At 40.2% G+C, this 26,738-nt stretch overlaps 4 protein-coding genes across 9 annotated transcripts in view; 2 read left to right on the top strand and 2 right to left on the bottom strand.

Moving 5' to 3' along the window:
• The window catches only part of LOC128872085 (basigin), a 22,151-nt gene extending 17,302 nt beyond the window's left edge, over positions 1–4,849 (bottom strand). The window contains exon 1 of the mRNA XM_054114420.1: positions 4,289–4,849. Coding sequence (XP_053970395.1) covers positions 4,289–4,361 — 73 coding nt within the window. The 5' untranslated portion in view covers positions 4,362–4,849. The remainder of the gene's footprint in view (positions 1–4,288) is intronic.
• Positions 4,850–5,056: 207 nt separating this feature from the next.
• LOC128872084 (uncharacterized) lies at positions 5,057–7,878 on the top strand. 6 transcript variants are annotated; one of them, XM_054114418.1, is made up of 5 exons: positions 5,057–5,151; positions 6,348–6,675; positions 6,743–7,063; positions 7,148–7,561; positions 7,645–7,878. In XM_054114418.1, exons 2-5 carry the CDS (start codon positions 6,361–6,363, stop codon positions 7,861–7,863), a joined length of 1,269 nt encoding a protein of 422 aa, XP_053970393.1. In that variant the 5' UTR covers positions 5,057–5,151; positions 6,348–6,360; the 3' UTR covers positions 7,864–7,878. The 6 variants fall into 6 exon arrangements, with proteins under 6 accessions (XP_053970393.1, XP_053970389.1, XP_053970388.1 ...); XM_054114414.1 differs by lacking the exon at positions 5,057–5,151 and adding an exon at positions 5,176–5,897; XM_054114413.1 differs by lacking the exon at positions 5,057–5,151 and adding an exon at positions 5,176–5,897 and having other exon boundaries at positions 6,047–6,675.
• Positions 7,879–7,965: 87 nt separating this feature from the next.
• LOC128872086 (membrane protein FAM174B-like) lies at positions 7,966–9,478 on the bottom strand. The gene is made up of 3 exons (XM_054114421.1): positions 9,044–9,478; positions 8,748–8,863; positions 7,966–8,614 (listed from the first exon to the last, which is right to left on the bottom strand). The coding sequence occupies exons 1-3, from the start codon at positions 9,338–9,340 to the stop codon at positions 8,449–8,451; spliced, it is 579 nt and encodes a 192-aa protein (XP_053970396.1). The 5' UTR covers positions 9,341–9,478; the 3' UTR covers positions 7,966–8,448.
• A 371-nt stretch (positions 9,479–9,849) lies between these two features.
• On the top strand, positions 9,850–26,177 carry LOC128872083 (F-box only protein 33). Its single transcript, XM_054114412.1, has 6 exons — positions 9,850–10,696; positions 10,989–11,083; positions 11,162–11,752; positions 11,850–12,098; positions 12,176–12,371; positions 12,468–26,177. Exons 1-6 carry the CDS (start codon positions 10,427–10,429, stop codon positions 12,597–12,599), a joined length of 1,533 nt encoding a protein of 510 aa, XP_053970387.1. The 5' UTR covers positions 9,850–10,426; the 3' UTR covers positions 12,600–26,177.
• The last annotated feature ends 561 nt before the right edge of the window (positions 26,178–26,738 follow it).

Below are 26,738 nucleotides of genomic sequence, written 5' to 3'. Positions count from 1 at the left end.
TTGTAGAAATCAACATTTTGAACAACTTTTGGTAATTATAGAGAACAGGTACATCCTCGCGGATTTCAATGATTTTTAAATATGTTGTAGAAATGAACATTTCGAACAAATTGAACATTTTGACATTTTGTTGATTTCTACAACATATTTCAAAATCATTGAAATCGGTGAGGATGTACCTATTCTCTATTTACCATACATTCGTCGAAATCAGAAATGAAAAATTTTCAATTAAAACTCGTGTCCACAGAGCAGAACCTAGATAAGGTAATTTTTAAAAATTTTTTATTCCGACGAAAGCATGGTTTCCTAAGTTTTTTTAATGCGAGGAACACGAATCTGATGTCGGTTTTGAGGTAAAAAATTCCTATGGCTGAAAACCTCTAAGAATACGGTCGTAATCGTATTCGTAATCACAACTCGGAAAGATGCGATAACAATCGTATCCGTATTCGCGATTACGATTTTGCTCGTCACTGGTGTACTACCGACACCAACGAAAATACCAAATTTGATTAAACTTAGTGACACGTCCAACCGGTTGGTAAAGCGTTAATACGGATAATGGAAATTCCATCGCAATGGTATTCGCGTTCGAAACCAGTTCTAACCTAGACCTAGCCCAGACCTAGAATACAGAAAGTCGGACAAAAGTTTTAGCCGGTACGGTCGGCGAACAGTTATGTAATCAACTAAAGATACTCTAATGAATTTATTTTGGTGATGCATAAAGTAATTCTCGTAGCCGATGTATGTGTTACCGCGAGAACGAGTAAACCGAAAACGCGTTGGCCTAGTTAGTCCGCGAGGGTCGCTAGCGCCGCTTGTATATCAGCTGGATAACACGTAAGTAAGAAAGCTAGCCAAGCCGATCGAAGGCACACGAAACCGTTCGTGTCTTCGGAACGCACACGGGGAGGACGGAACAGCGGACTTGGCGAAAAACGTTATTCGGAATCGATCGGCGCAGCCGTGCGGCCCGCTATCGCGAACAATACGCAGATTTCGAGAGATATTTGCGCTAACCTACAAACGGAACTGAAATTTTTAAGACGTCGCTGCGACGCCAAGATTTCCCAGTAGTACTATTCTCGGATCGCATTGTCAAATATTAAAATCCGTGATTTAAGATCCGTCGTAAATAATACCCCGTATCTAGGACGAAGATTCCACCCGGAGCTGGGCTAAAGTTTATTCGTGCAACAGCTACATTCCAATGGAAAACAGACGAACGATCGTTTGTCTTCCGTTCGACGTTTTTATCCGATTCTAATTGTCAACTATGCGAAACACGGATCGCGTCGGTGTGTTCCTGTTCCTCGATCCGGATATCGAAAACGTGCGTTCGTCCTATGGTAACGAAAATTTCATTGGAAAAAATCGACGACGGGATTTCGTACCGTTGAAAAATGGCGAAACGCGAGGACGGGTAGAAAGGAAAAAATCGAACGGTTTAGAGATTGTATGGCGTTACTATCGTTGCATTATTCTATGGTACACGCTGAAGGGCCAAGAATAGACGCGCGCTCCCAGGGTTAAAACGTAAGCATTCTTCTCTCGTCTGGTTTGCGTGCGACGGCAAAACGGAGCGGATGAAAACATTCACCGTGTTAGAGAATGGAGGTTAAGTTTACATTTCAATAAACAAGGCACGCGCGCTAAGAATATAATCGACAAATACGCGTACTAGTCTCGACGGTAATACGAAGAAAACAAATCGTATAACGCGATCTTCATACACCTCGCATTCGTAAATTCGTAACAATCCAAGATCCCACGACACGAGTATGAAACAAAAGAATATATAATCTCGTCAACGTACAAGATTTAGAAAAATAACTGGTCGAATTAATTCTCCGAATAAAATTCGAACACGAATTCGATGACTTTTCAGAAATCGCAGAGAGAGAGACTATCGCGACACTGTTTGCGCGTATTACCCACCAGTCACCGGCGATGTTATCGCGTAAAAATCTCGCACGTTTTACGTAATTACCCGTGGAGCACCGAACTTCCGCGTAACGATCGCTGAAAGTCGGTAAAGTTTTCTGGGTGGGCGCAAAACAGGGTCAATTGTTACGCAACAAAAGTTGCTTGGCGTGGGTAACTTTGCGTACGTCTCTCGGAATGTAGCTGCAGCATCGAATGCGAGCGAATCCCGGTGTCTCGCGTCGGTATGAACCAGGGGTGCGCAACTCGCGTAGACTCTAGGGTGAAAATTCGAACCGGTAGGTGTACACTGTCGGGATCGCAGCCGAGAGGCCCACGCGTGTCACGTCTATATATACGGACATGTTCATGACATAATAAACAGTGTAAAGATGCTCCTGAAGCATACATATACATGTACATACGTACTTATGTGCACGCTTTTTCAGCGCTCGCGCTCGTGAGTACGCCTATGTATCGGTATACACTGATATATAGGTGTATAATAGATATGAGATTCCACGAACACAATATGATATAAAAACATATAATACATATATATTTTTAGGAGCATCTCTATACACAGCAGTGTAAAGATGCTCCTAAGCATACATGTACACGTACGTACATACTTATGTGCACGCTTTTTTCAGCGCGCGCGCTCGTGAATACGTCTATGTATCGATATACACTGATATATAGGTGTATAATAGATGTGAGATTCCACGAATATAATATTATATAAAAACATGTAATACATATATATTTTTAGGAGCATCTCCATACTGTTTATTACGTCATTAATATGTTCGTATATATAGACGTGACACAAGTGAGTCTCGTGACAACGATCACACGCATGGCACACACATAACGCGGAAAAAATGGGTGAACATAAAATTCCATGTGAAGGTAATAACGGAATATCTATCTTCGGCGACGAGCTTTTTGATATTGGATAGAAACTGGCGAGGCAGCTTCGGGATGAAAAGATTATCGAGACTTCGTCTCGCGTAACCAACGAACGATACATTGGTTGTACGAAAACGCGTATACGTTGGTTAGATTTTTATAATTCTGTACAATAGCTAACGTGTTTCAGAGCCGATTCGCGAGAATGTACGAATGAGACGATTGGTTATACACCACGTGATACTTTAAGTGCTTCAAGTATCGCGTTGGATCGAATGCCATAAACTGTATAGTTATAATAACAACCAAATCGGGGCGAAATATTGTTATTCCAGATGTTGGTATCGTCCAAGGTCTGAAACGTTTCACGCGAAAAGAGGAAGCTCCCTGTTCGAAATTTCAGACGACTCGTGAGAGAACCATGTTGAAAACGGTTGATAATATTTCACGCATTTTATGCCGCGCGAGGCCACTCGCTCGTTCAAACGTGATGCGGTGTAATCAAAACTAAAAATAGAAATTCATAATCTGTCAGTATACGCCGTATTGAAAAAGTGACGTTTTCTGTTCGAAATGGGAACAATTAGAAAGCAATCGAGCCGAAGAACGGCTACAATCGGATACGATATAATTAAATTTTTGTCGATTGGAACGCACACCGCGAAGATGCGCGTAGAGTATATGTACCATGTGACAACTCCGTCACGGTGCTGCCGAATTCCTTGAAACCCAACAATGTACGCTGAAGTTTAAACGTTCGAAAGGGGAAAAATGGAAATCGAACGCGAGTATTTTCTTAGGGATACATCGCGATTAATCTCTGGTTCGTTTCGAACAAAATGCGTGGAATTCGTCTAGATTCAAAGTGAAAACGAAGACGGACTGATTGGGGGAGGGGGGAGGGGGAGGGAGTTCCTGTTAAATTAGAATGTCCGTAAAACTGTTCCGTAAAATTCTATAAAAAAAACCAAACGTGTTTTTCCATTTACAAATTTACCTCTGTACGAATACAGTGCGTGTCGATCGTTGAGAAAGATACAAGAATAAATGGCACGCATTGCACTGTTTGTTAAGAGGAAAAACCTACATGTTCGGAAGAGGAATAATTCGTCACCTCTGGTGTTTATTTTAATACGTATTGGGGAAACGTTGACACCGCTTGCCGAGGAGGTGCCGAAGTCGAAGTGACACAATCTTCGTGAAATTATCCAATTTTAAAATAACACAGAGAAAAACGATATATAAGTCTGGGACCTAACCCCAATGTTAGACTGCGGAGTTCTGTCTGTTAAATGGAGATTTTAGCGTATTATTATTCGGTGCGTGATTGACAACGCGACCGACTTGTAAAACGCTAAAAAATACGACGAGGAAGGACAGAGAGAACGAGATACGAATAAATGAACGGCTGAATGGTGGGCAATCCGAAAGAGAGGATAAGTCTCACCTGCCTGGACCGTGACGAGGGTGCCTGCTAAATATAGCATCCCCAGCAGCACAAAAGCAGCTCGCCTCTCCATCTCGTGGCGCTGATGTACGCGGTGGCGCGTGACTGTGTGCACTGTGCAATACTAACGATTCTCGTATGAGGAAGGTTTCTTAGGGTAGAAACCACGAAATAAGGGCGCCTAGGCTGGGCTGCCGTAGCTCCGTTTCCGCGATCGTAGCCGTCGTTGTCGTCGTTGTCGTCACCCGTAGCCGTCGCTGTCGCCTCCTGTAACACCCTTCTCGTTGTCGGCAGCTCCTCCTTTTCGGCTGTCCACTCAGCCAACTACGATCGAGCCCCACTACTCTTCAGCGATCGTTTACACACGTACTCGTCACTTCGAGCCACGCCGTACCATTGACGTCTAAATTCTCTTATCGTTATCTCGCGTCGCTTTAATCTCGGTGCGCACAACAATACCGCGATCCAGTCCACAGCACCGTCCCTCGACTGCCCGATCGTCTTCGCGATCGCCCGAGAACTCGACGGCAATTAGCACCACGGAGCCGCAGCAACGGCAATGTCAGGAAAAATGGCCGCCACTGTCTTCTGCTTAATTTTCTGCGCGGGATCTCTCTTACTTTCTCGCTTCTCGTTCCCTCCTTTTCGCTCCCCGGCACACTGCTCCCATACGTCCTCTACGTCCGTCCTGCGACCTACTCGAACGCATGCGCATCACACTCTCTTCTACACTAGATATGCGAGCGATTTTTCAAACAGACTTTTTATCACGATCAAAGAATAAACAAATGATACCGAGCGCCGATACGATTGTTGAATTAACTCGCAATCAGTGTGATTTTCTAATTGGGCTTGGCGACACGGTAAGTTCTCGATATAAATAGTTAATACGTTCCTGAGTTTACCGCGTAAGTCGAATTCTGTGAATACGATGTATCACCCGAGAGAAAAAAAAAGATCGATCCAGAATTAAAAATGACGTGGTATTACCTGTAAAGGAAACGTGGACAGAGTCGAATAATTTTCACTTGAATTTAGTCTGAGAAGGTTGACTAAAACGTTTCACCCAATGCGATCCGTATTTCCTTCCAAAAATGAAAGTTCTTCCTTTTATCCTACAAAACATTTACCACGTTACCACAAGACATGATGTAACTTAATGATAAACTTCGTCTAAAAAATATATTTATAAATTCAAAGTCAGACAGATTTACCTTATTTCACGTGGAAAAATATTTTCACAAATGTTTATCTTTTTTTGTAAGAATGCGCCTCGTGGAGATTCAGTTCTGCCAACTTTGAAACATATAACGATGACATGATATATTTACTAAAGAATGACAGAACGTTTACGAATTGTTTGGATTAATTAATAACAGTAATTACATTTATAATCAAATATGCAAGAATATTTGCTTACACTAATTCTGCATATTATATATATATAGGGAAAACTCACCAGCTCTGAAACCAATCAAGCTCTGAAACCATCTCTTCTCTTTTGGACAAGTAACTTACATTGATTTTACACTGGTGTAAAAGCTGGTGATTTTCTCAGAATTGACAAGTGCAGGTACACGAAAGTATCTGGTAAAACATATTATTGTTGGTATGACAATTATTCTTTGTAAATAAGTAAATTTTATTTTGTCTGCAACCGAAATGAATAAGCATGCATTTTTGTATTGCAAAACGAATCCTGATTATACGCAATACTCAATCAGCACTCAATCGTCAATTTATGCTTTCAAATTCCAGCGTGGCATTTATTAATTCCTACAAACATTTCGTTATGTTCCATTTAAAGAACTAATTACGCAAAATGATAGAGTCCAAGATAAATCTTATCGTAAGATTTCATCACAAAAGATAATAAGGTCTAAGATAAGTTAAAATTTAGAAAATCTCTTATCGATAAAAGTAGCAATTAACTCCCTCGATAAGTGCATGATAAATCATTATAAAAATATTTTACACGTTAAATTAATATCATAAAATTTGTAAAAATTTAATAATCGAAAGTATCACCCTTTAAAATTAAATATACTAATTTTTGCAGTAACTTAAAGATTATGGCAAAAATGAATAAAGATTACGAAAAACTAAGAGGTGTAAGCAAATGTTTCACAGAGGAAACATTAAAGGAGATACTTTGCATTGTACATAAAGGAGAAACAGCAAATGTATCGAATTGGGAATTTGATGAAGCAAATGCTAAAGGAGATAATTATTTGTCAACTGTTAATAAAATTAAGGTTACTGGAAATGTTGATGGTAAAGAAACCCAAGTTAGTTTGGTAGTAAAATCTCTGCCAACAAATATAGGCAGGAGGAACACGTATAGAAGTGTAGAATTCTTTCGAAATGAGACTCAGTTTTATACAAAAGTAATACTTCTATTATTATAAGATGAAATAATATTTTTAAAAATTTTAATTCATATCTCCTTTTGAGATGATTCCAAAATTTCAAGAGTTTTTAAAAGATAAAGGCCAAGAGAATCTATTATGCATACCACGACATATAGCTTCTTGTATGGATGGTGAAAATGATTACATAGCAATGGAAGACGTTACTCTTTTAGGGTTTAAACCCCTTGCTAGACAAGATTGCATAGATGGAGATAAATGTGCCATGATTTTGAGAGCTATGGGAAAGTTTCATGGAATTTCTTTTGCATATAAAGATCAGGAAAAAGACTTTACAAAACTTGTAGAAAGTTTACATGAAACATATTTCAGCGATGAAAACTGGAATTGGTATAAGAGATTTTTTGTAAGTTTAACATACGACTATTGTCAATCAAAAAATATCACTATGAAATTTAGTTTCTGGAAATGATATTCGCTCTTTTTACAGAAAACAATAACAGATATTACACAAAATGCATTAGCAACGGAATACCCCGATAGCACGGCAGAGAAGCGTTATGAGTCTTACAGATTCGGAAGTCTTTATCACAAAGCTGCAGAGTTTTGTAAACGCACGCATCAACCAACATCTGTTATAAGTCATGGTGATTGCTGGGCTCCGAACTTTTTATCTCGCGAACCAAATGGAAATGAAATTTTAATGCTCGATTTTCAATTGACAAGATGTAGCAGTCCAATTTTAGATATATCAACATGCATTTACGCATGCACTGATAAAACAGTTTGGGACGAACAATTCCATAAATTATTAAAAATTTATTATGATGAGCTTTGTAATACTATTACTTTACTTGGTTCAAATCCTGAGAACCTATATTCTTGGAACACATTTATGAGCGAGGTGAAGTACATTTATATTTTTTATAAAACCTGATATGATTGTTATTAGCAAGATTCGCAAAGTTATATAAGAAATTATTGCAGGTGAAAGAACAATTCGGTTTTGGCGCAATATTTGCAATGGAGATTATTCCACTTAGCTTGCTGGATGAATCGGATACATTCGATTTAGACGCTATTATAAAAGACGATAATGCGGTAGATATAGCCGATGTATGGACGATATCGAATATTAAATCCCAAAGTGGAAGACTCAGACTAGCCAATGTTTTTGTCCATGCAATCCAAAATGAATTTTTATGATTTTAAAATGCGAGGTTTATACCTTCACCTATACTACGTATGTCACAAATACCGCTTTTACATTCCTATCCGATCTAGCGAAACAAAATATCGAGTCGCATATATTTTGTACATAATGTTTATTAAATGTGTAGCATTAAATAAAATAGAGACAATCTGTATTTGTATAATTTCAATTATAACAACATAGTCTAATTAAAATATAATTTGTATAAGAGTAGATATAGATACCCGTCATTTATTTATTTGTAAACAACGGATGTTTAAAGTTTTTCTTTTATCACTCACTTATGTTAAGGAATTGAAGATGTTTCATAAAAACATCTCACTTTTGTTTGACAAAGTACATCTATTGCTGGAAAGCATTACTCGTAAAGTTGAGTGCATTGTTGAATGCATTCTTGATAGTACAATTTGACGTATGCAAGCAAGCAATTTTATATGCAAAAATATTAAAAAATGTATGTGCCAAGTTTTTACAGTGTATATTCATATTCTGAAGAACACCACATTTATGAGAAAATTTGTCACGTAATCAAGACTTTATGTCGCAATATAATCAACATACTTTATGCTGATTATGTTCTATAAATTCTGATGTTGAACATTGTTCGCAAGAACATTACTGGCATCAAATACGGTAGTATCTTCGTCGTCCTCCTCATCTAGAGGTAACGGTCGCATTTCAACATCCTGTCTGTGTGCAAGAATACCATACTTTCTGACCATTTGGGCACGTGTTTTACTTAACCTGTAAAATAATTGGTCTAAAAACGAACTTTAAAGTAAATGTCATAAACAAGTATCATTGATTTGAAAGCAGTTCAGGAAGCTAGGTTTAGGAAGCTAAAAAGAACTTCAAACTTTTAATGATCGTTAAATACCTAAAACTACGGAACATGATATAGGCCATAACAAGAACACTTAGGCCCACAAACACGTAAAGACCACGCTTTAGAGCACCGGCATTTAAAGTAGGTGTGTGTCCTTCAGCTGCATGCTGTTGAAAAGATACATAATTAGCAATTTAGTATAGCTAATGGAAGAAACCATTTTTGTAATTCCAGGGCAGAGTTAATCAAACAAATTTTAGCGAAATTACACCGGGGTGTAGTGGGATGACAAAGAAATTAAAAAGTCACTTCATAAAAATAAGTCAAAGTCAGAAAAAAAAACTAACCTCTCCTCGTGGCTCTGTAGTATGTACAGTTTTATTAACATCTAACGATGGCTTTGAGGTTATATTGTTCACAGTTTTATTACCCTCGGGAATTGTACCACCGGCTGATACCGCGATTTGTTGCTCGCCTTTTTGCGCGCTATTTTTTTGGAGAACTCCATTACCACTTTCGTCTATCGATGGTGCTTCAGGTACCTTCTTGTTTATCTTAAAACTTCCATCGCATACTGCGCTCTGTGCTAGGAGGAAGATCAACAGAAGTCGAACAAATTTTATCTGGATCTTCGAGCGCGTCATTGTCCTGTGTCATCTGGGAAACAAATTCTAGGATGGAAAACAACGTAGCACTACGTGTTGACGTTTAACCGCGGGCTCCATGTTGACCCGGCTTATGCGACTAACATCTTAACCCGTTTTGACTTCAACAGCTGTTTCGCGGTATACTCACGAACACCGAATATACGTATGCTATGCACAATCAAATGGATTTACGCGCGATGGTTAAATATAGATCGCAGAACATCAACAATGCTCATTTATATATACGTGTTTAAATTTATTTCGTGCTCTACTTGAAAGATGCTCACTCTACGGTATTTCAAGCGTTCGCAATTATAAAGAATGAATATGTCGAGACTATCGAAAGATTGTAGAGAATTTCGTGTGACTAATTAAAGATAATTAGTTTAAATTAAACACACATGTGTTTAACACATGCATCATGTGATGTGCTACGTTTACAATACGGATCGAATCGCTTCGAATCTGTGACGTCAGGCTCGATTTCCTTCGAACATTATAATTATTCGATATTAGGTCCAATCGGGGTCCAGTGTTTAACGAGGTTCGACGAAATTATACCGAAATCTGAACCTGAAATCTGTAAATTATGTTTTGAAAACAGATACTAGATAAAACGAAGTTACGATAATTCACAAAAAATTTCATTTCGGTAGTTCAAATTCTAATTTGTATTCAAGGAGTGACGAACAGTCGTTCCTCTTTTCCTTGTTACATGGATATGAAAATATCGACCATCTTTGCTTGAATGTTTTTTCGAATATCTTGCAAAGATTCGAACGCGAATGTTATCCCCACCGAGTTTTGTGTACGCTGTCAAAACGCTGCGAGATACATATAGATCGACGTGCGTAGGTATTTAACCAATGAGAGAGAAGAATTTGACGCGACCATGCGTATGAGTGTACATACGCGAACGGCAGTTGGAGTGGTTGGGTTGGACGTTACGAGTTGGGCGCAATACACATTGGGCTCTTATTTTGATTCGTAGAGGAGGCCCTCACCTCGAAGAAACGGGTGGCGGAACGTAAAGGATCCATTGGGGAAAGTCGAGGATATAGGTCACTAAGTACTGACAAAAACATGATACACGCTGGAAATGGGGGTGTTGTATATTTGGAACAGTTAAAAAGTTCGGAAGAGAGCGACGCGACGGAGAAGGCAACGTCAAGAAAGTGCGAGGGGCAGCTGTCTTTGGCGAAGGCAAACAGCTGTTCGTCCTACAAAGGTGCAAATCGTACGACAGAAATGGCGCAAGAGGACAATAATCCGTGCTGGAATAACCTACCCAGTGTCATACTACAGGAAATATTCTCGTATTTGCCCCACGACAGCCGGTTGAAAGCCTCCCAGGTATTCTTGAATTTTTTTTTTTTTCTTGTCAAGGCCATTTAAACTTTGACCTGACACAGTGGGTAAACCAAACTGCCATATCGAAGTTTCGTTCTTCTCATTTGACGTTTCGTGTATCGTGCACCGCGACCAGTCGCCGTGTTCGTTGCTTTTTTTCCGCGAATAACGCGTATTTATCCTTTGTTTACGTTTCGAGTGTCTATTTTAGTAACTGTCATGCGTTGGTGGCGACTTTTCAAAATAGCAGGGGTTAACGTGGTAAAAATAATTTGTTCGAATATAATTTCCGCAGGTTTGTAGAAATTGGAGGTACGCTTTGTTCCATCCTAGCTTTTGGAAGAAAATCACGTTCGCTCTCGAATACGAAGACAGTATTACATGGGCACGGTATGTAAAATTATTATTCACAAATTATTGAAACCACTTAAACGATGTTACAATTTCCTTCCTCCATTATTTTTATAGATTCTTGGGAGAAAGTTTCGGACTCAGTGTGCACGAAGCTACGATTCGCTGTGATACGCCAAATCATGTTGCAGACGAGACATTGGCCCTGTTGAAAAAATTGAGTTGCAACAGACAACTGCGTAAATTGTTTTTGGAATCCAGCAGGAGCTTCTTCGATTACGAAGATGACGAGGATATCAATGGATATGAGACGCCGCTGATAAAACCTCTTGTAAAAATTATTGAAACGTCTAATCGTTTAGAAGCTTTGAGTTTGGGATGCATAGAAGAATTAACAGCAAGTGCCGGTGTAATTCTAGAACCTCTGCGTCAGCACCATGCCAACCATCTGACAATTCTCAGTTTGGCATCCGTTAGAGACGATCCGGACGATTACGACTTTTTGGAACTTGGGGTCGATTACGAACTTTTCTTTAACTCGTTCAATAGATTGTCTATTCTGACTCTGGATTATGATTTCATAAGCGATTCTCTTCTAAAAGCATTGGATACAGGCACCGTTGAAAGACTTGTAATTCATGTGCACGGTTGGAACGAACATTACGCGGGAACAACCGACAGCGCTTGGCAAACTTTTGTTCAAAAGAAGTAAGCGATAGTATAAGTTATTCTATTACTTTTTATTCTATTCCTGTTACTTAGAAAAAATAAATTAACGAATGAAATTCAATGTTTCTAATTACAGTCCAAAATGTGAGCTGAGATTGAATCTTATACACTCCTATGTTGGCATTGATATGTTGCATTCGGTCATACTTCGTCGTTCCATGCCTCTGACACACTTAAAGGTGTTATTCTGTGAGAATGTTAACATCAGGGCGTTACTTGTATTATCCAGTTGGTATGATCTTACTTTAAAATCTTTAATATGGATCGACTCGATAGATCCTCTACGAATCATGCCAGCAACTTGCGATCCAATCGAGCCCGACAAGTAAGCGATATTATTTTATATTATGTCGCTATCTTTAATTTTTTTTATTAACCAGCGTGTTTATTATTTCACCACAGCCCCGATCCATTAGTACTTATTGCATGGAAGTGTACCAAACTTGTGGAAATTGTATTCATAGGCCACAAATACTGCCAAGAAAATTTGTTAGCTATTGCACGTCTACGAGGATGCTCCCTAAAGTCATTAGTGTTTGCACAAAGAGATATTACATCCTACAATGAATCATGGCACAAGGCTGAAAGCATCACACACGTAAGCTTTTACATTTACTACTAACGTTTGTAAATTGTTCCTATATCATTTTGTCATTTATATTAAACGCGTGTGTATTAAATTTGATGTACCTAGGAAATACAAGTAATAATGGGTCATCGGTGGGAACCTTTAAGCGACGCAGATTTACCCGCAGTTGTAATGGATCCATTCAAAGGTGACAGCAGAGACGTGATCATGCCGTTGGTCCTCCGCGACCAAAAGTAATTCCGAATGCACATCAAGAAAACATTACTCCCCAGTACCATTCACCGACACCTCCAACAATTTCTGGGCGAGCTACATTCTCAGAAGTAAAGTTACGAAGTCATATTCTTTATTTTTCTATAAGATTTATTTTTACGGGAACTATGGATGATGCATCAAACAGTGAACACGTGTAAATTCGTAAACCAAGATTAATAACTAAAGGGGTTACACTGTCAGGTAAGGATCACACAGTTCCAATGTGTAAATAGCGAAGGTAAAAAACGCACACAAGTTCTCCTGCTTTACAATGATTTTTATCAGTTCACGTAAGAACGTGACAAGCCATAGTTGACTATGTCTTTCTTGGGTCCGCGATGGGGTACCTAAATTAAGTATAAATCACCCCCAGCGAATGAGATGATCTCCTCGTTCATCGAAATGGAGAACGAAACGATATGCGATGGTTTCTTTCACGAGGAGCCTTTTTTAACGGAGTCTATCGCTAACAGTGGTGGGCTCGAAATGGTCAGCTTAAGAACAAAATACTTATTAATGATCGTTCCTCTCGCCAATGAATATTAGAAAGAAAAAGAAAGAAACGTATATATATTATATAAAAATATAACAATATTCTTGGTAGATACTAAGAACCAAGCATTACAAGACGATCGAGGTCTTTCTAGACAGACCTTATGCGTGATGTGTACCTGTTAATATCACAGGAAGTGTGAATATCGAACAAAAATGAAGGCAATACACGCTACAATGAGAGACGATCATCGCATCGAGTAAAGAGAGGACATGAAACATTGAGATTAAAGAAGAGAGGAGAAAGGGGCCGATCTCACGATGTTCCACTGGAAAGCGTAACGAAATTCCAAACGTATGTAAGTAGAAACATGTTAACAGATATTTTTCCAATTCTATGGGAATTTAGATCAAGCGAGCGCCAAGAGCATGCAGTGTAAGAATGAATAACTAACAAAAAAAAAAAATGGTGAAGATTTCGCGAGAAAGAGTTTGTGATCGAGTTGCGCAGATATAACAAAGATGCACTCAGTAAGAAGTCGAACAGCGTTCCGAGGTTATTTTTAATACCAAAACCAATCGGACGCTTTTGTACAAAATATTAAATGAACGTGTGCCGAGAAGAGTGCGGTCGATTTGGTGGTATGCAAATCAGTTTGAAAATACAGAGCTAGTATATCGCGTTAGGATGATATCGTTTATGCTTCGACATCTTGTACGACCTCTTCGAGTACCGTCTCTTCACCGTGCTCTTAGCGACCGCTGGAAGTGAACACAAATATAGTTATCTATAAAAGAAATCAGAGGAATTAGTTGCTAATCGTGTATGTGTATATGTATGTATATCTGTATTATCTATCGAACTTTAAACGTTAATATGCGGATGCCGCGCGCATCTGTTTCTGTCGTGCGATTAATGATGACGATTCCGAACGTTTAAAAGAAAAAAAAAAAGAAGTATGATCCACAACACAAAGAAAACAAAGAACTACCAAAAGCAACAACAACAACAACAACAACAACAATCGTAACAGACAGTTTACTATTTTGAGGAGTTCTTTACTTTTTTTCGAACCCTTGTATAATTATTATTACATCGTCGTGTATCGTACTTGTAGTCACGTATACCATTGTTTTTTATATGTGGTTCTGTACATACATTCATGCGTTATAAAAGAAGAAATTGGACACGCGCAAAAATCGCTGTGTTGCGCCCGAATTTAAAAAAGAAACAGGGAAGAGGATAAGAGCAAGCGAAATAATATATAGACCCATTTGTTCGAACGAAAGAACAAGAGATTAACGAGAGAGAGAGAGAGAGAGGAAAAGAATAACAAGATACTACCGGAGGTTCGATCGGGAGAATTAGGCACAAATGCGAGGAAAAAAACTATTTCGTTTTGAAATGATTATATGCTGTTAATACAAGATGAACGGGCCTTAATATGTACCTGAGTCGCGGTAAGAGTAAATTTACCGAAACAAAATATCTAACACGCGACAGTCACCATAAGAAAATAATCGTAGACACCTTAACGGACATTTTCTTTTTCCGGCGATTCGCTGGGCCAACTGTCGGCGTATCGCCCAAAAAAATGCTCGACAAAGTTAAGGTATGCTCGTGCCCATTCATTTCGTATTCCGCGCGCGTTGTATTGTTTTTAAGTCGGGAAAATTCTCAGCGAATGGAACCACGACGTTTATATAGCGATGCTCCACGAATCCTCGCGAACAAACGCGATCGACACCACTCTTTGTTCGCTGACCATCAGCGCCGGATTAAGATTTCGCAGACCCCTGGGCTATAGGTACTGTGAGGGCTCCGCGGTAATACTTTTCGAAAAGAAGGAAAGATGTTGAAGACAAATTTGATTAATTTTTACACGGCTGCGATCGCTATTGGAAATAACAAGAAACAGTTTGAAAATGTAATAATACAAATGCAACGTAAAAAGTAGCGGATATCACGTACACTCATAGTCCGTAGCCTGAGAGTCGATCTCGTAAGGCCCCTGGGCGGTAGCCCCTAGAAGCCCACGCCTTGATCCGGCCCTGTTGACCATTAACGCTGTGCGGATGGGCCAAACTTTATTTACTAAGGGCCTGTTTTTTTATTATTATTATTATTATTATTATTATTATTATTTCTCTTCGTACGTGTTTATTTTTGTTTTTTAATCGAACGAAGTCCCGCATAAACAGTATATTCGCGGGTGCGGTACCCGACGTGTGAGTCCAGAGAGAGAAAGAGAGCGCGCGCGAGAGAAAAAGAGTATAAGAGCGAATAGTGTGAAAGAACATATATGCGAGACGATAGCGTATGATAGAGAACGGAATTATTAAAAGCGAGAAAAATGATAATGCGTTCGGATATATAACGATGATATCCAGTGAGTAATAGAGACAGAACATAACAAAAAAAAAAAAGAAAAAAAAATACGAAAAAAACAGGTGATCAGGTGATACGTAGTACCATCTCTGCGAATCCTCTGTACAAAGTCGTAGAAAAGAAAGGCAACTCGTGCAGCCACCGCTTAACCGAAAGGGCACAACCCAACTACTACACGTATATATCGATAAACGCGATGACAAACCAAGCATAAGACTGAACCTGCCGAGAAAGGTATACACACACCAGTTAGGCGGGCTGCACGTTGCCGCGTTCGACCTCATATTCATAAAGAAAAGGGACGAACCCGACTAAACGGAAAGCGCATCGTTCCGCGAATCGTCGAAACACGAAATCTCGTGTTTAATCTTATCGATAAACGCCTCGTCTCGATACGATAATGTCTCCCTTCTCGATCAAACCCAGCGTTTGGTGTGCTTGTTCAGAAACCATTCCCCACCACCGTTTGTGTTTCTTCAAACGAAAGACTTTTATATTTCACGTTTTTATCTTTACGAGAGTGTCACAGGTACATCAACGGTCTCGCATTTATTTCACGAATGCGAATTTCCAAGCGATTTTTTGACACTTTGAGGAAGAACGCCATCTTTACAGCAAAAGAAACGCTGACAGTTGGGAATTTTTGTTTGCATCGCCGAGCGTCGAATGAAAACGGTTTTCAGGAAAATATTAGCTGCAACTTCGTCACCAATAACTAGCGTTGAATCGTGTAAAAATGCATTTGAAATTCAGGCTGAACACGCTTATACCTTCGTTCGATAAACAAAGATCGTTTCTTCGTAATCGTAAAGGTGGTGTCTTTCTTTAAGCGAAGTTAGGTAGCGATTTTTGCCTCGAACCGAGATCGAGCAATTCCTGATCGAGGTGTCGCGTTCCATTCACTGTCTTCTCCGAGTACAAATTCTCGACCGACCCGCCGTTCGCGATAACGGTCGGTCCCGATCTTCTGTCGAGAAGGGAGACATTACCATAGTTGGCCCGTTGAAAACGGTTTTTCTTTACCTAACGTATTCAGCTTTCCGTGTTAGCTCGCGGCCCTCGTCTATTCGCCACCGAATTGAGCCGCGCGAACGCCAATTTATGAATATAAGCGTCGTTACACATAAAGGAAGAGATGGTGCGCCAGCTAGTGTTTAGATCGGATAACAGCCCCCGTTACGAAAAAGCTCGCTCGACGGCGGTTCTCGTAGCCGATTAATAACTAACCTTTAAGCCAGCCTGCCAAGAATCAAAATACTGTAAAATATCAAACGAACGGTAGCCAGTACAGAATGCTAAGATCTATTTTTTAAGAAGCGAATGTATATTTTTGTACTAAGGCAGGCCTTAGTGTGAATCGTGTATTCTTGCGCGCGATGGCAAGACGAGAGCTGTGATCGTTATATCGCGTCGGCTTAGCGAGAGAACAATACCGGAGAGAGAAATGATGCTCTAAAAGAGAAGAACGTTTACGGAAGAACAGGGAAGCAAGCATAAAAGAAACAAATAACTGACGAGCGTCCCTGCTTAAATATTTCGAAATGAACCGTATAGGTATTATAGGGGCGACGATAAAAATCGAGAACAAAACATCTGTGATAAAAATGTAAAATCTTAGAATGGGTGCTCGAGAGATGGTGACGAAAGAGGAACAAGCGTGTGTTGAAACGAAGCGAAACTACGAAACAGAGGGTGGGGGGGAGGGAGGGAGGGGGGGGAGGGGGAGGAGAAGAACGGGAGAAAAGTGGATAAAAACAAAACGGAACCCTGTGTGTGTATTAGGAAAAATGATAACGCGCGAGACTTGCAATTCCTACGAAGAAAAAAAAAACAAAACGTTTAGAAAGCGCTTTTAGATCTATCGTGCGAAAATGTTCGTCGTGTGTATGACTTAATTGACGACAGATGGAGACTGTCTTTCGACGACATAGCCCGGTCTAACTATTGTAGTGGGTAACGTCTTGACATCCTTGTTCAGTTGACGCTTGATTTTTCGTGGGTTTTGATGTACGCGAACGTTGCTCACGCTCGGATGTGAACGGAAGGACGTGAAAATAAACCCGTTTCAACGAGGGATTAGCGGTTTAAAAGAAGTCGCCGCGAACGATCGGGGACTTTGCATCGAAACTCGAACGTTTACTTGAGTGTATTTCTGACATTCCACTCGAAACCATAGAGATATTATAGATAGGGTGGGAGAGTCGGACCTTCGCACCACAGCTAAAAATCTTTGACTCTTTATTCGATTCGATTCACTGTGCTTTCAATTATTTTCTTGTAATATTATATCGTCATATATTAGGTCGTCCCATAAGTTTGTGCCGAAGACTGTGCCGAAATTTAATAAAAAATCACAGAAATTTTCTAGTAACGGTATAATGACTATGTGAGAGAGGTGAGAAACTATTGTGAAATGAGACAGATTATCTTTTCTTGTGACACTTAAGAGTATGTTTCACATATTAATTTGAGAAATAGAAGTATAAATGGCACGAACTTTTAGGACGACTTAATAGAAAGCTAACTCAACAGATAGTCTGATTTTTACTGCGCGTGCTTTAGTAGACAGAAACAGATAAACTACCGCGGTTTCTTTTCTCTTTCTAACGGTGGGACATTTCCACATACAGCAGACCTTCTTCCCTGCTCGGTCTATGGTATCTCTACTCTCGAAACTGCGTGCAAAATAGAGGTTATGTGTACGTAATCTTGCCGGGCGCTGTTACGAGGCGTCGTAACGCCAATACGATTGATCCTGGTACCATTAAGGCCCTCGACCTGTGCGAAAGTTTCGTCGGAGAGGCCAGAGCAGATTGCGAGAAACGGGGATCTTGACGATCGATAAACACGTGTTCCTTTTCAATGGTATTCGAGACGCGAGTCGCCGTGCCCTGAACGGGACGACTTGGACGGACCCACGTGACCTCGGGACTAGTGTCAGGACGTTGTACGCCACGAGTAGTATTTATAAGTTCCTAAAAAATGAGAAAGAAAAATATTTTACACGGTTTAAGTACGGAATAGAGACGAAGAACCGGCATTACGAATAAACAGACACTCGCACGAACAGAGAGCGTTCGATTCGATCGTAGTTAGTTCGTTGTATTCGTTTTTTATTATTTCGTTTTTGGTTTGTGGGATTGTAAACGCATTCGGATACACAGCACCAGCAATGTTCTTCTTCATTATCTTTTTTGTTTTTTATATATACATATCTATCTATCTATAATTTACAAGTACGTGTATAATCCATTCCAATCGAAAGGGGCGAGGCGGATGACGTGGCGGTAAATAAACGCGAATTTGGTAAACGATGATTCCGCGTTGATGGAAACGGACGAGACGAAGGGAAAATATATGAAAAACCATTGACGATAAGAAAGTGAGTGTACGGATTCGTTCGGACGCGTAGGGGTATATACAGGGTGTCCCAAAAATGTTGTAACATCTTGAAAGGGGTGGTTCGGAAGGTGATTTGAAACAACTTTTTCCTTAGCGAAAATGTTGTCCGAGGCTTCGTTGAGGAGATATTAACGGAAAACACCGACCAATCCGAGCGCGCGTATGCCGGTGGAGCAACTGCGGTAGCGTATGAGCGCGGCCGCCTAGCGCGTAGCCACGCCTACTGCCGCCGCACCAACGGTATACGCGCGCTCTGATTGGTCAGTGTTTTCCGTTAATATCTTCTCAACGAAGCCTCGGACAACATTTTCGCTAAGGAAAAAGTTGTTTCAAATCTGTATATGCATATAATTACAAATGGCGCAGGCTCGATTAAACGTAAACAAAACGGAAAATCAACGCGGTTAATACTTGCGACGTTAATATGTTCTCGATTATTTTTATTACCGTCGTGTGAATATTATAGAGGGTGTCCTGCACGCTGACTGGTATTTCCATAATCGATTCAATTGTAACTCGCAAATATCAGGGGGCATTCGGTATCAAGGATGGAAGGAGCTGAAAATAGAATTGTTCTTTCCAAAAAATAACGGCTGGCAACTCCAGCAGTGACTAATAATCATTCTCAGCGTGTTTTGGCAGGTTATTCTCGGCTGAAAAAAGGTCGTACGCGCTATAGATTTATTTTTATCCGTTATCGAGAGAAGAGTTGTTCACTTTTCTGTCTCTTTGTCCGAAGGACGAAGAGCGTACGTCTGCGAGACATACAATGGCGGTTTGGTAAGGATGGTAAATACCTCGACGACCTTAACACATGTTCACTGCGATTTTCGTAGATATTCGCACATGATTTCATGGTTTATTCGCACTAATTTCGTATTAGAAGTACGTAGACGTTTATAGAATATCAAGTTCGTAGTTGAACGGATAGAATTATGTTTGCAATTAGCCAGCTAATAATTCGAACTGTACGAAATAAGACTGTCGTTTCATCGTAAATAAGAATGTCCGAATTAGCGACACGCATCGTTCGACAATCGTTAATAAGTCGATGACGGATTTGGATAGTCTCCGCTGTGTATACGACATTTTTTGTTCAGAATGAAATAATGGAAACGCTGACTCAGTTATTGTTGCGGGACACCCTATGTTACGAGGTTCTGGTTTTGAACCACACTGTCCAACGCACCAAGGTGACACAGGCGTCGAGAGAACGATATTCCGAAGACCGCGCGCACTCCTCGATCGATACGTAACAATATTATTATAAAGATATTACCAAAACAGCGTTAGGTGTATATAAGTTTAAAAGCTGGGGACAAGCCAAACGCGAGCTATTTTTTAATCGTCGTAATCGCGGGATAAACGGAAACGAATTTCGCCGTGAAATTTTTTCCACGAATAGAAAAACGACAAAATCGCGTACTACCCAAAAGAGGGAGAGGAGTTTTAGAGAAGCGAAGGAAACAAACGTGTAACCGGGCCCAAAAGAAACAGTGAATAATCTCGTTGTTGATAATTCGTTCGTAGTTTAACCGTTCGAGTGTCGCGAATCTTTCCATAAATCCGGTCGTAAAGTGGCAAGCGTCACGATCGCGTTGTTATGCTTATACAAACAAACCGAAGCAATCTGTAAATCCATTTTGACATACAAATATGCTGTCTCACTTGAATATCGTATATTTTCTAGTTCTAAAAGATATTGTGATCGTAAATAATGGTAATTTTTATATAAAAGCAAACGTACACATATGCGTCGATATTCTTTAAGAGGTTCAAGACAAGTACGAACGACTAGCAGTTTCAGCGTCGCGATCGCGTCGCGTGGCACTCGAACGGTTAAAAGGAACATAATTCCTAGCTCTAGAGACGCGTTGACCTTCCACGATTAAACACACTCGACGCGAAACGGTTGATTTCTTTCCGAAGAGACTATATAGAGATAGTAAACGCAAAGAAAGAGAGAATAGCTCTGCTCCTGTCTAAGTTTGCATGTGCATCAGAATTTTAAGACTTTGTGAGAGAAGTCACAGGAATTTAGGGGCATCTGACGCTGACCAGAGATTACTAGAGTGACACTTCTCCATAATTCGTCTTCTCTTCCACCAAAGTTTCTTAATGTGAAGCGCATGCGTTCGAGAAGCACAGTCGATCTTTTTTCCTCTTACTATTCGCATTATACTTTCTCGACTGTCTTGCCTAGTCTATCTATATGATCTCTTTGGAAACGGTTGATTTCTTTCTCGCGAGCAAGCGTACGCCCAGTGCCATTGGTAGTTCCGTACTCGAAGCGCGCGCATAATTCCAGAGTGGAAGTACAGTTAGACGTCGGTAGATCGTAGTTGCGAGTGAACAAAAAAATTATTTCGAGTTACGGGGGTTTCTTTATCGCGAGGATACGCGATTAACGGTTCGATCGACGCGGTCTGCTCGAATATTCTATAATCGCGAATTAACGCGCGCTCTCCTTTCTATGTTCATTTTCAACGAATGTTTAAACGAAGCGCCAGCCGTCCATCGAACCGTCGAATCAACACTTTCTCGCGCGAGGAAAGAGCAAACGAGAACGCCTCGCGTTGCAACGAATCGATGAATCGAACGCGACCATCGCCGGAGATGTGCAAAATTCTTATTCGGATAAACGTTAGAATTCCATATGAATAAAATAGAAATAAAATTGTACACCACGTTGGCTGTGTAAACGTCGCGAATTAATCACTGTAACGATTAGGAATAACGGCGCGTAGCCGAGCCCTTATTTTTATTTTCTTTATTTATTTCGTTCGCTACCGGATCTTTTAAGGTACAAAAAGAACTCGTACCCGTTATTGGAATAAAATTGCCCACCTCTGGTCACTGGTCGCGCGTCATCCACGCAGTTTAGTGTGTCGCAGTAGGCACGTGTTTCGATCCCATTAGCGCAGTCCGAATCCACCTACCTAGCATTCGACACACGATCCACTCTGACGAGACACGCGTAATTTTCTGAATGTTCTATAACGTATTTAATAGGGGACAAAAAAAAAAAGAAGAAAAATGGAAACAAAATAGGGGGATAAAAAAAAAATCGTTGAATGTCCTTTTAACACGAAGGATCGTTTCTCGCGTTGATTTACGAGGAAACTTAGATCCTTTCTGTATACATAGGTTAGCACGACAACATAGACGCGGATAGATGTTTCGATGGGTTTGTACATGTTTAAGCGAGATTCGACGCCGCGACGCGTTAGGAGGACGTAGGCGTTTTCGTCGTGCCGTTGTCGTTATTTTTTTTTTTTTTTTTTTTTTTTTTAAGACAAAACGCGCGATTTCCAAACGTGTCGAGCGTATATATACCTTGCACCTGTTAACTTTCTCGTGTGTCGTTGATCCATTCGACGTCATTTAGCGTCCCATCGACTTTAACCCTCCGCTGCGCAGTTTCTACGATCGTTTTTCGTCGATTTAAAACCGAGAGGCAGCGCGACATGCGATTCGATCTCTTCTTTTTCTTTTTTTAAGGAGGGAGGGGATGCTACATTAAAAAATTCGAGATCAATGTACAGCAGACTCTTGTATAACGCGGTTAATACATTCGCGTCACACAAGAATCTTTCTCGTGCAACACGAACTCTCGAACAAATCCCATATAGCGCTTTACACGAAGATCGTACGACCGAAACGCGTCAAGATCTTTCCTTTAACCTCGTTTTCCGATACGATCCTTTCTTTTCTCTGTTTTCGATCGCTACCGAGTCTTTCTTTCGTGATAACTATTTTAGATCTGAATCGGGTTACTTTTAGCGAGAAATTCGCGCTGCGCGAACGCGGCGATGGGTTACGTGGAAAATGATGAAAACGAGTGGAAAGTCTTAATTGTTAGTCTCGACTTAAGGGGAACCAATCTCTCAGTGTTTCTTCGTACTATGCATATATCACGTTGTTTTCCATGTTGTTTTACTTAACGATGATAAAGAAAAAACTAACTGAACGAGTATATATATATATGTATATATATATATATATATAAATAAATATATATATATATATGTATATGTATATCGAATATATGTGTGCGTGCGTGTGTGAACGACGCTTAAAGGGACGCTTTTTTTCCTGGGTCCTCAGGGTCGTTGCTCGGATTAATTTTGGGCGAATCGATCGCTGAACCGACTTTCACTGAATGTGTTTCCTCTGTATGGAGATTCTCGTCGATGTCGATAGTCGTCTATTATTAACGATGTTAACGATTTTAAATCTAATACAAAGAAGGGAGAAATAAACGATAGAAGAACGCACGTGACGGCGTTTGTGTGCGTCTCGAGGCATAATTATTTTTTAAGATGTATCGAACACGGAGGTTCCAGCGACGGGAAAAATTGTTATCTCGGATAAGAAATTTCGAACGACGAGCAAAAGTAACGGATCAGGTGTTTAAATGAATTCCGCGCCTTTATATTCGATTATTCGTAACTCTAGTTTAAGTAGCAACCTTCCAAGTATACGAACTTCGATGACCATTGGTTTGAGACTCAGATTATCTACCTATTTAGATTTATTACAGAGATGGACTCGTGCGGATCGAGTTGAGGAGTTGGAAGGTTGGTACTGTAATGTAACAAAACGACAAGCAAATATCTCTGCTTAAACTACACTTAGAAATGATCGAATATAAAAACTTGATAGATCGAAATTTTCGTAGGTTGAGTTCTAGTCGTGATTCGTTACGCGAATAAAACGTTGACCATCTCTGGTACCTTTGCGTTCATCGATGCGCGAACATTCTGTCGAAACGTGGAATGCATCGAACAACAGGTGTTGCGTCTTGCGCCGTATTAACTCTTTCGCTACGAGGAGTACGCTCCGTAATGTCTCGACGAAGCAAACACTCGAATGGAATCGACGGATAGATCGTTTCGACGTCTGATATCGTCGATCGATCGCTATCAGTGTACGATGTCTTCTAATTGGGATGATCAACACATTGGAGACCGTCAATGTTTCGTTAAAAGCGAATAGCTACGAACAGGGCGCCAAGTGACTGGATAATTTACTTCCATTCATTTTTGTTTAATTTTCTTTTTAATCGAACAATTTTGTTTTCGTACTCGATATTTTTTAATACAAGCTTTTTGACGATATGTACAACAATTTCATCGATAAATCGTACATAGAATACGCATAAAAATCTTTTCTATTTTAGAGCAATGTTTGTTCTTTGTTACATTTTATCGAGAATGACTTAAATCGTGCGTTCTAATTATCGAATTGTTATACTTAATTATAGAATTAAACGATTTTTAGTAACCGTAGAAAATAAAAAGTCGATCGGATAGCTGACACACTTCACGTGTACGCGGACTCTAATGTGTTAACCCATCGCGGTCGAAATTTTCCAATTTTCGTCGAGTCTCGCTCGACGTAGGACCGCGAAAGATTCGTTTAGACGAAAAGACGCGATTGGTCGAGACGATAACCGTCTCTGAAGTTGTTGCTCGAGTCGTGCAGTAGCGAGAGGGTCAACTCTCTTTCGGTGTTGTTAATCGGTCGTCGAGCGACCCCCCGCGTGCGGAGGACCCGTCGCCATATACGTCGATCGTACTACCTGAACGCCCATAGGCGTTCTCCGCACGCGCCGAACAGACCAAAAACTACGCTTACAAATTTATTTGCGGGCCGCTCACGGCACCGAAAGAGCCGCGAAAATAATGGATTTGGTGTTGGATGTATCGACGAATAAAAATTGTCATTTCAACGGAACGGTCTTGTAATTCAAGTTAAAAATCGCGATTTCTTTTCACTTTTAAATATCCAGATTTTTAACTCGAAACCACACGACCGTACCGTTGGGTCGACCACGAGAGAATTTTACGGATAATTCGTTGAACTTGTTTGACTCTGAAGCGATACTTGGCAGACGTCATCCTAGAGCGCTACTTTGTTAATTAACAGAAATGTTCAGTTCGTCGACGTTTTCGAGACAGTTGTATAGTCGGAGCTCGAAGCAACAGTCACGTGATCTCTCAAACAGAATGCAAACAAGCATGACGCGGAGCAAGACTCGTGTCTGTTATGATTCACGGTCGAGAAAGTGACCTTGAACGACCTATATTTTCTGCGACGAGTAGTGGTCAACGTTTCTCTGCGCGAGTTTTCCTGTAACGTATTTCTGCTGCTTAGCATTTTCGAACAGTGATTGCATTACAATGACTTCTTCGTTAATCAGTCACAATTGTGAGATTAATTAATTACCGTAATCTATGCACATTTGTTGTCCGCAATTACAAATCGAGTCATACGTGATCTTCCAAGGCTAATCGCGTCTGCAAATATTCGTTAATCATGATTGCCGATTGCTAGACGGAATCGTGGATCGTATTTTGTCAACGCTGGTTACCGGGAAATTATTTGTCGGCGAACGAACATGTCGAAAGCGTTTCGACGCGTAAGCGTTCTAGATTTTCTCGTCCGACACCTAACGCATTAGAGTACATTGTCCGTGAGCGTAAAATACGTTCAACGTATTATCCGTCGGCCATCTATTTCGGTGAAATCGTTTCAAAGGTATACACACGCATACGGGCAACTGGAACGAGAACCGACATTGAAACAAGAGCTGAAACTGCTCTTACCGTTCGTAGTTGCGACGTTTCACTTCCTTGGGTCAACCGTTCTGAGATCAAATAAAATCGAGGTATCGAGGTTCGTTCGATTTGGTTGCCCGTATGCGACGCCTGATAACCGATACGGAGTCAGAGATGGACAAAATTTTATCCGAATACTAATTTCGAAGAACGAATAAAAGACACGCAGCTTTTTTTTTTATCCATTTTTTATTCAACAATTGTACCCATTTCTGGTTCGAGAGCGCGTTGCGTTTTCGTCGAGGCAGGTCCGACGTTCGACTTGCCGCGGGATAATAAGCTGCAATCGGGAATTTGCTTTAGCGAAATGGGAAGGGCGATGCTCGATCGGAACAGTTTGTCGCGAACGATGGAAATCGATCAATCGTCGCGCAACTGTTGCAATTGTCCAGGATTGTTAACTATCGTCCACTATTTTTTTTTGTTCAATTCTTCGCATGGACGTCGCCTCGGATGGAACAATTGTACATGCAAAACCGTTGAAACTGTCGCGTAATCAGTATTCTTTCAATCCAACATCCCGTAGAATTGTACGCCGGACTATGATTTTTACACCACTTCTTCGATTATAGAAATCAAATGTTTTTTCGCAAGTATCAATGAATTTTTAAAAATGTATCGATCGATTAATAAATCGTGCATGGCATACAAAAATTGTCGTTCTTATTTCAACACGTATTTCATGTCTGGCGACCGAAGGGTAAGTTCGATACTCCACTGAGAATTTCTCCAATAAAAAAATCTTTCAGCAAAAATCGTCCTGGAGATAATTATAATTTACTGAACAATTTTCCTATTTCGCATACTTTACTTTTACCAGGGGCACGTGATCTGTCTTCAAACTTTTGTATACAGTTCTTATATACGGTACACAAAATTATATACCATTGTATCGTGCATTACTCGATGTACACGGTCTGTCTAAAAAGAAACCGAACTTTTGCTATGAAAAGAAAAAAGTACAAGTAAAGTTTTTTTAAGTAAACACACGCGTTTATTTACTCAAAATAATCTCTCTGCGTCAACCTGTTCGACACATTTTACCGAAAAACTAGAATATACGTTTTGTAGTGCACGACGTCAACTATTCAAATCTTTATTAAAAATAAAAATCGGTCTTACGATACAAGCCCGATGGAAGAAAGAAAAATTCAAATTGCGATTGTGAGAAAACCACCTATCCGACAATCCACGCTTTTTGCGCACATAAAGACC

Source organism: Hylaeus volcanicus, chromosome 2 (assembly GCF_026283585.1).
Source record: "Hylaeus volcanicus isolate JK05 chromosome 2, UHH_iyHylVolc1.0_haploid, whole genome shotgun sequence".
NCBI classification, from domain to species: Eukaryota; Metazoa; Arthropoda; class Insecta; order Hymenoptera; family Colletidae; genus Hylaeus; species Hylaeus volcanicus.
This window is presented reverse-complemented; position numbering and strand designations above follow the sequence as displayed.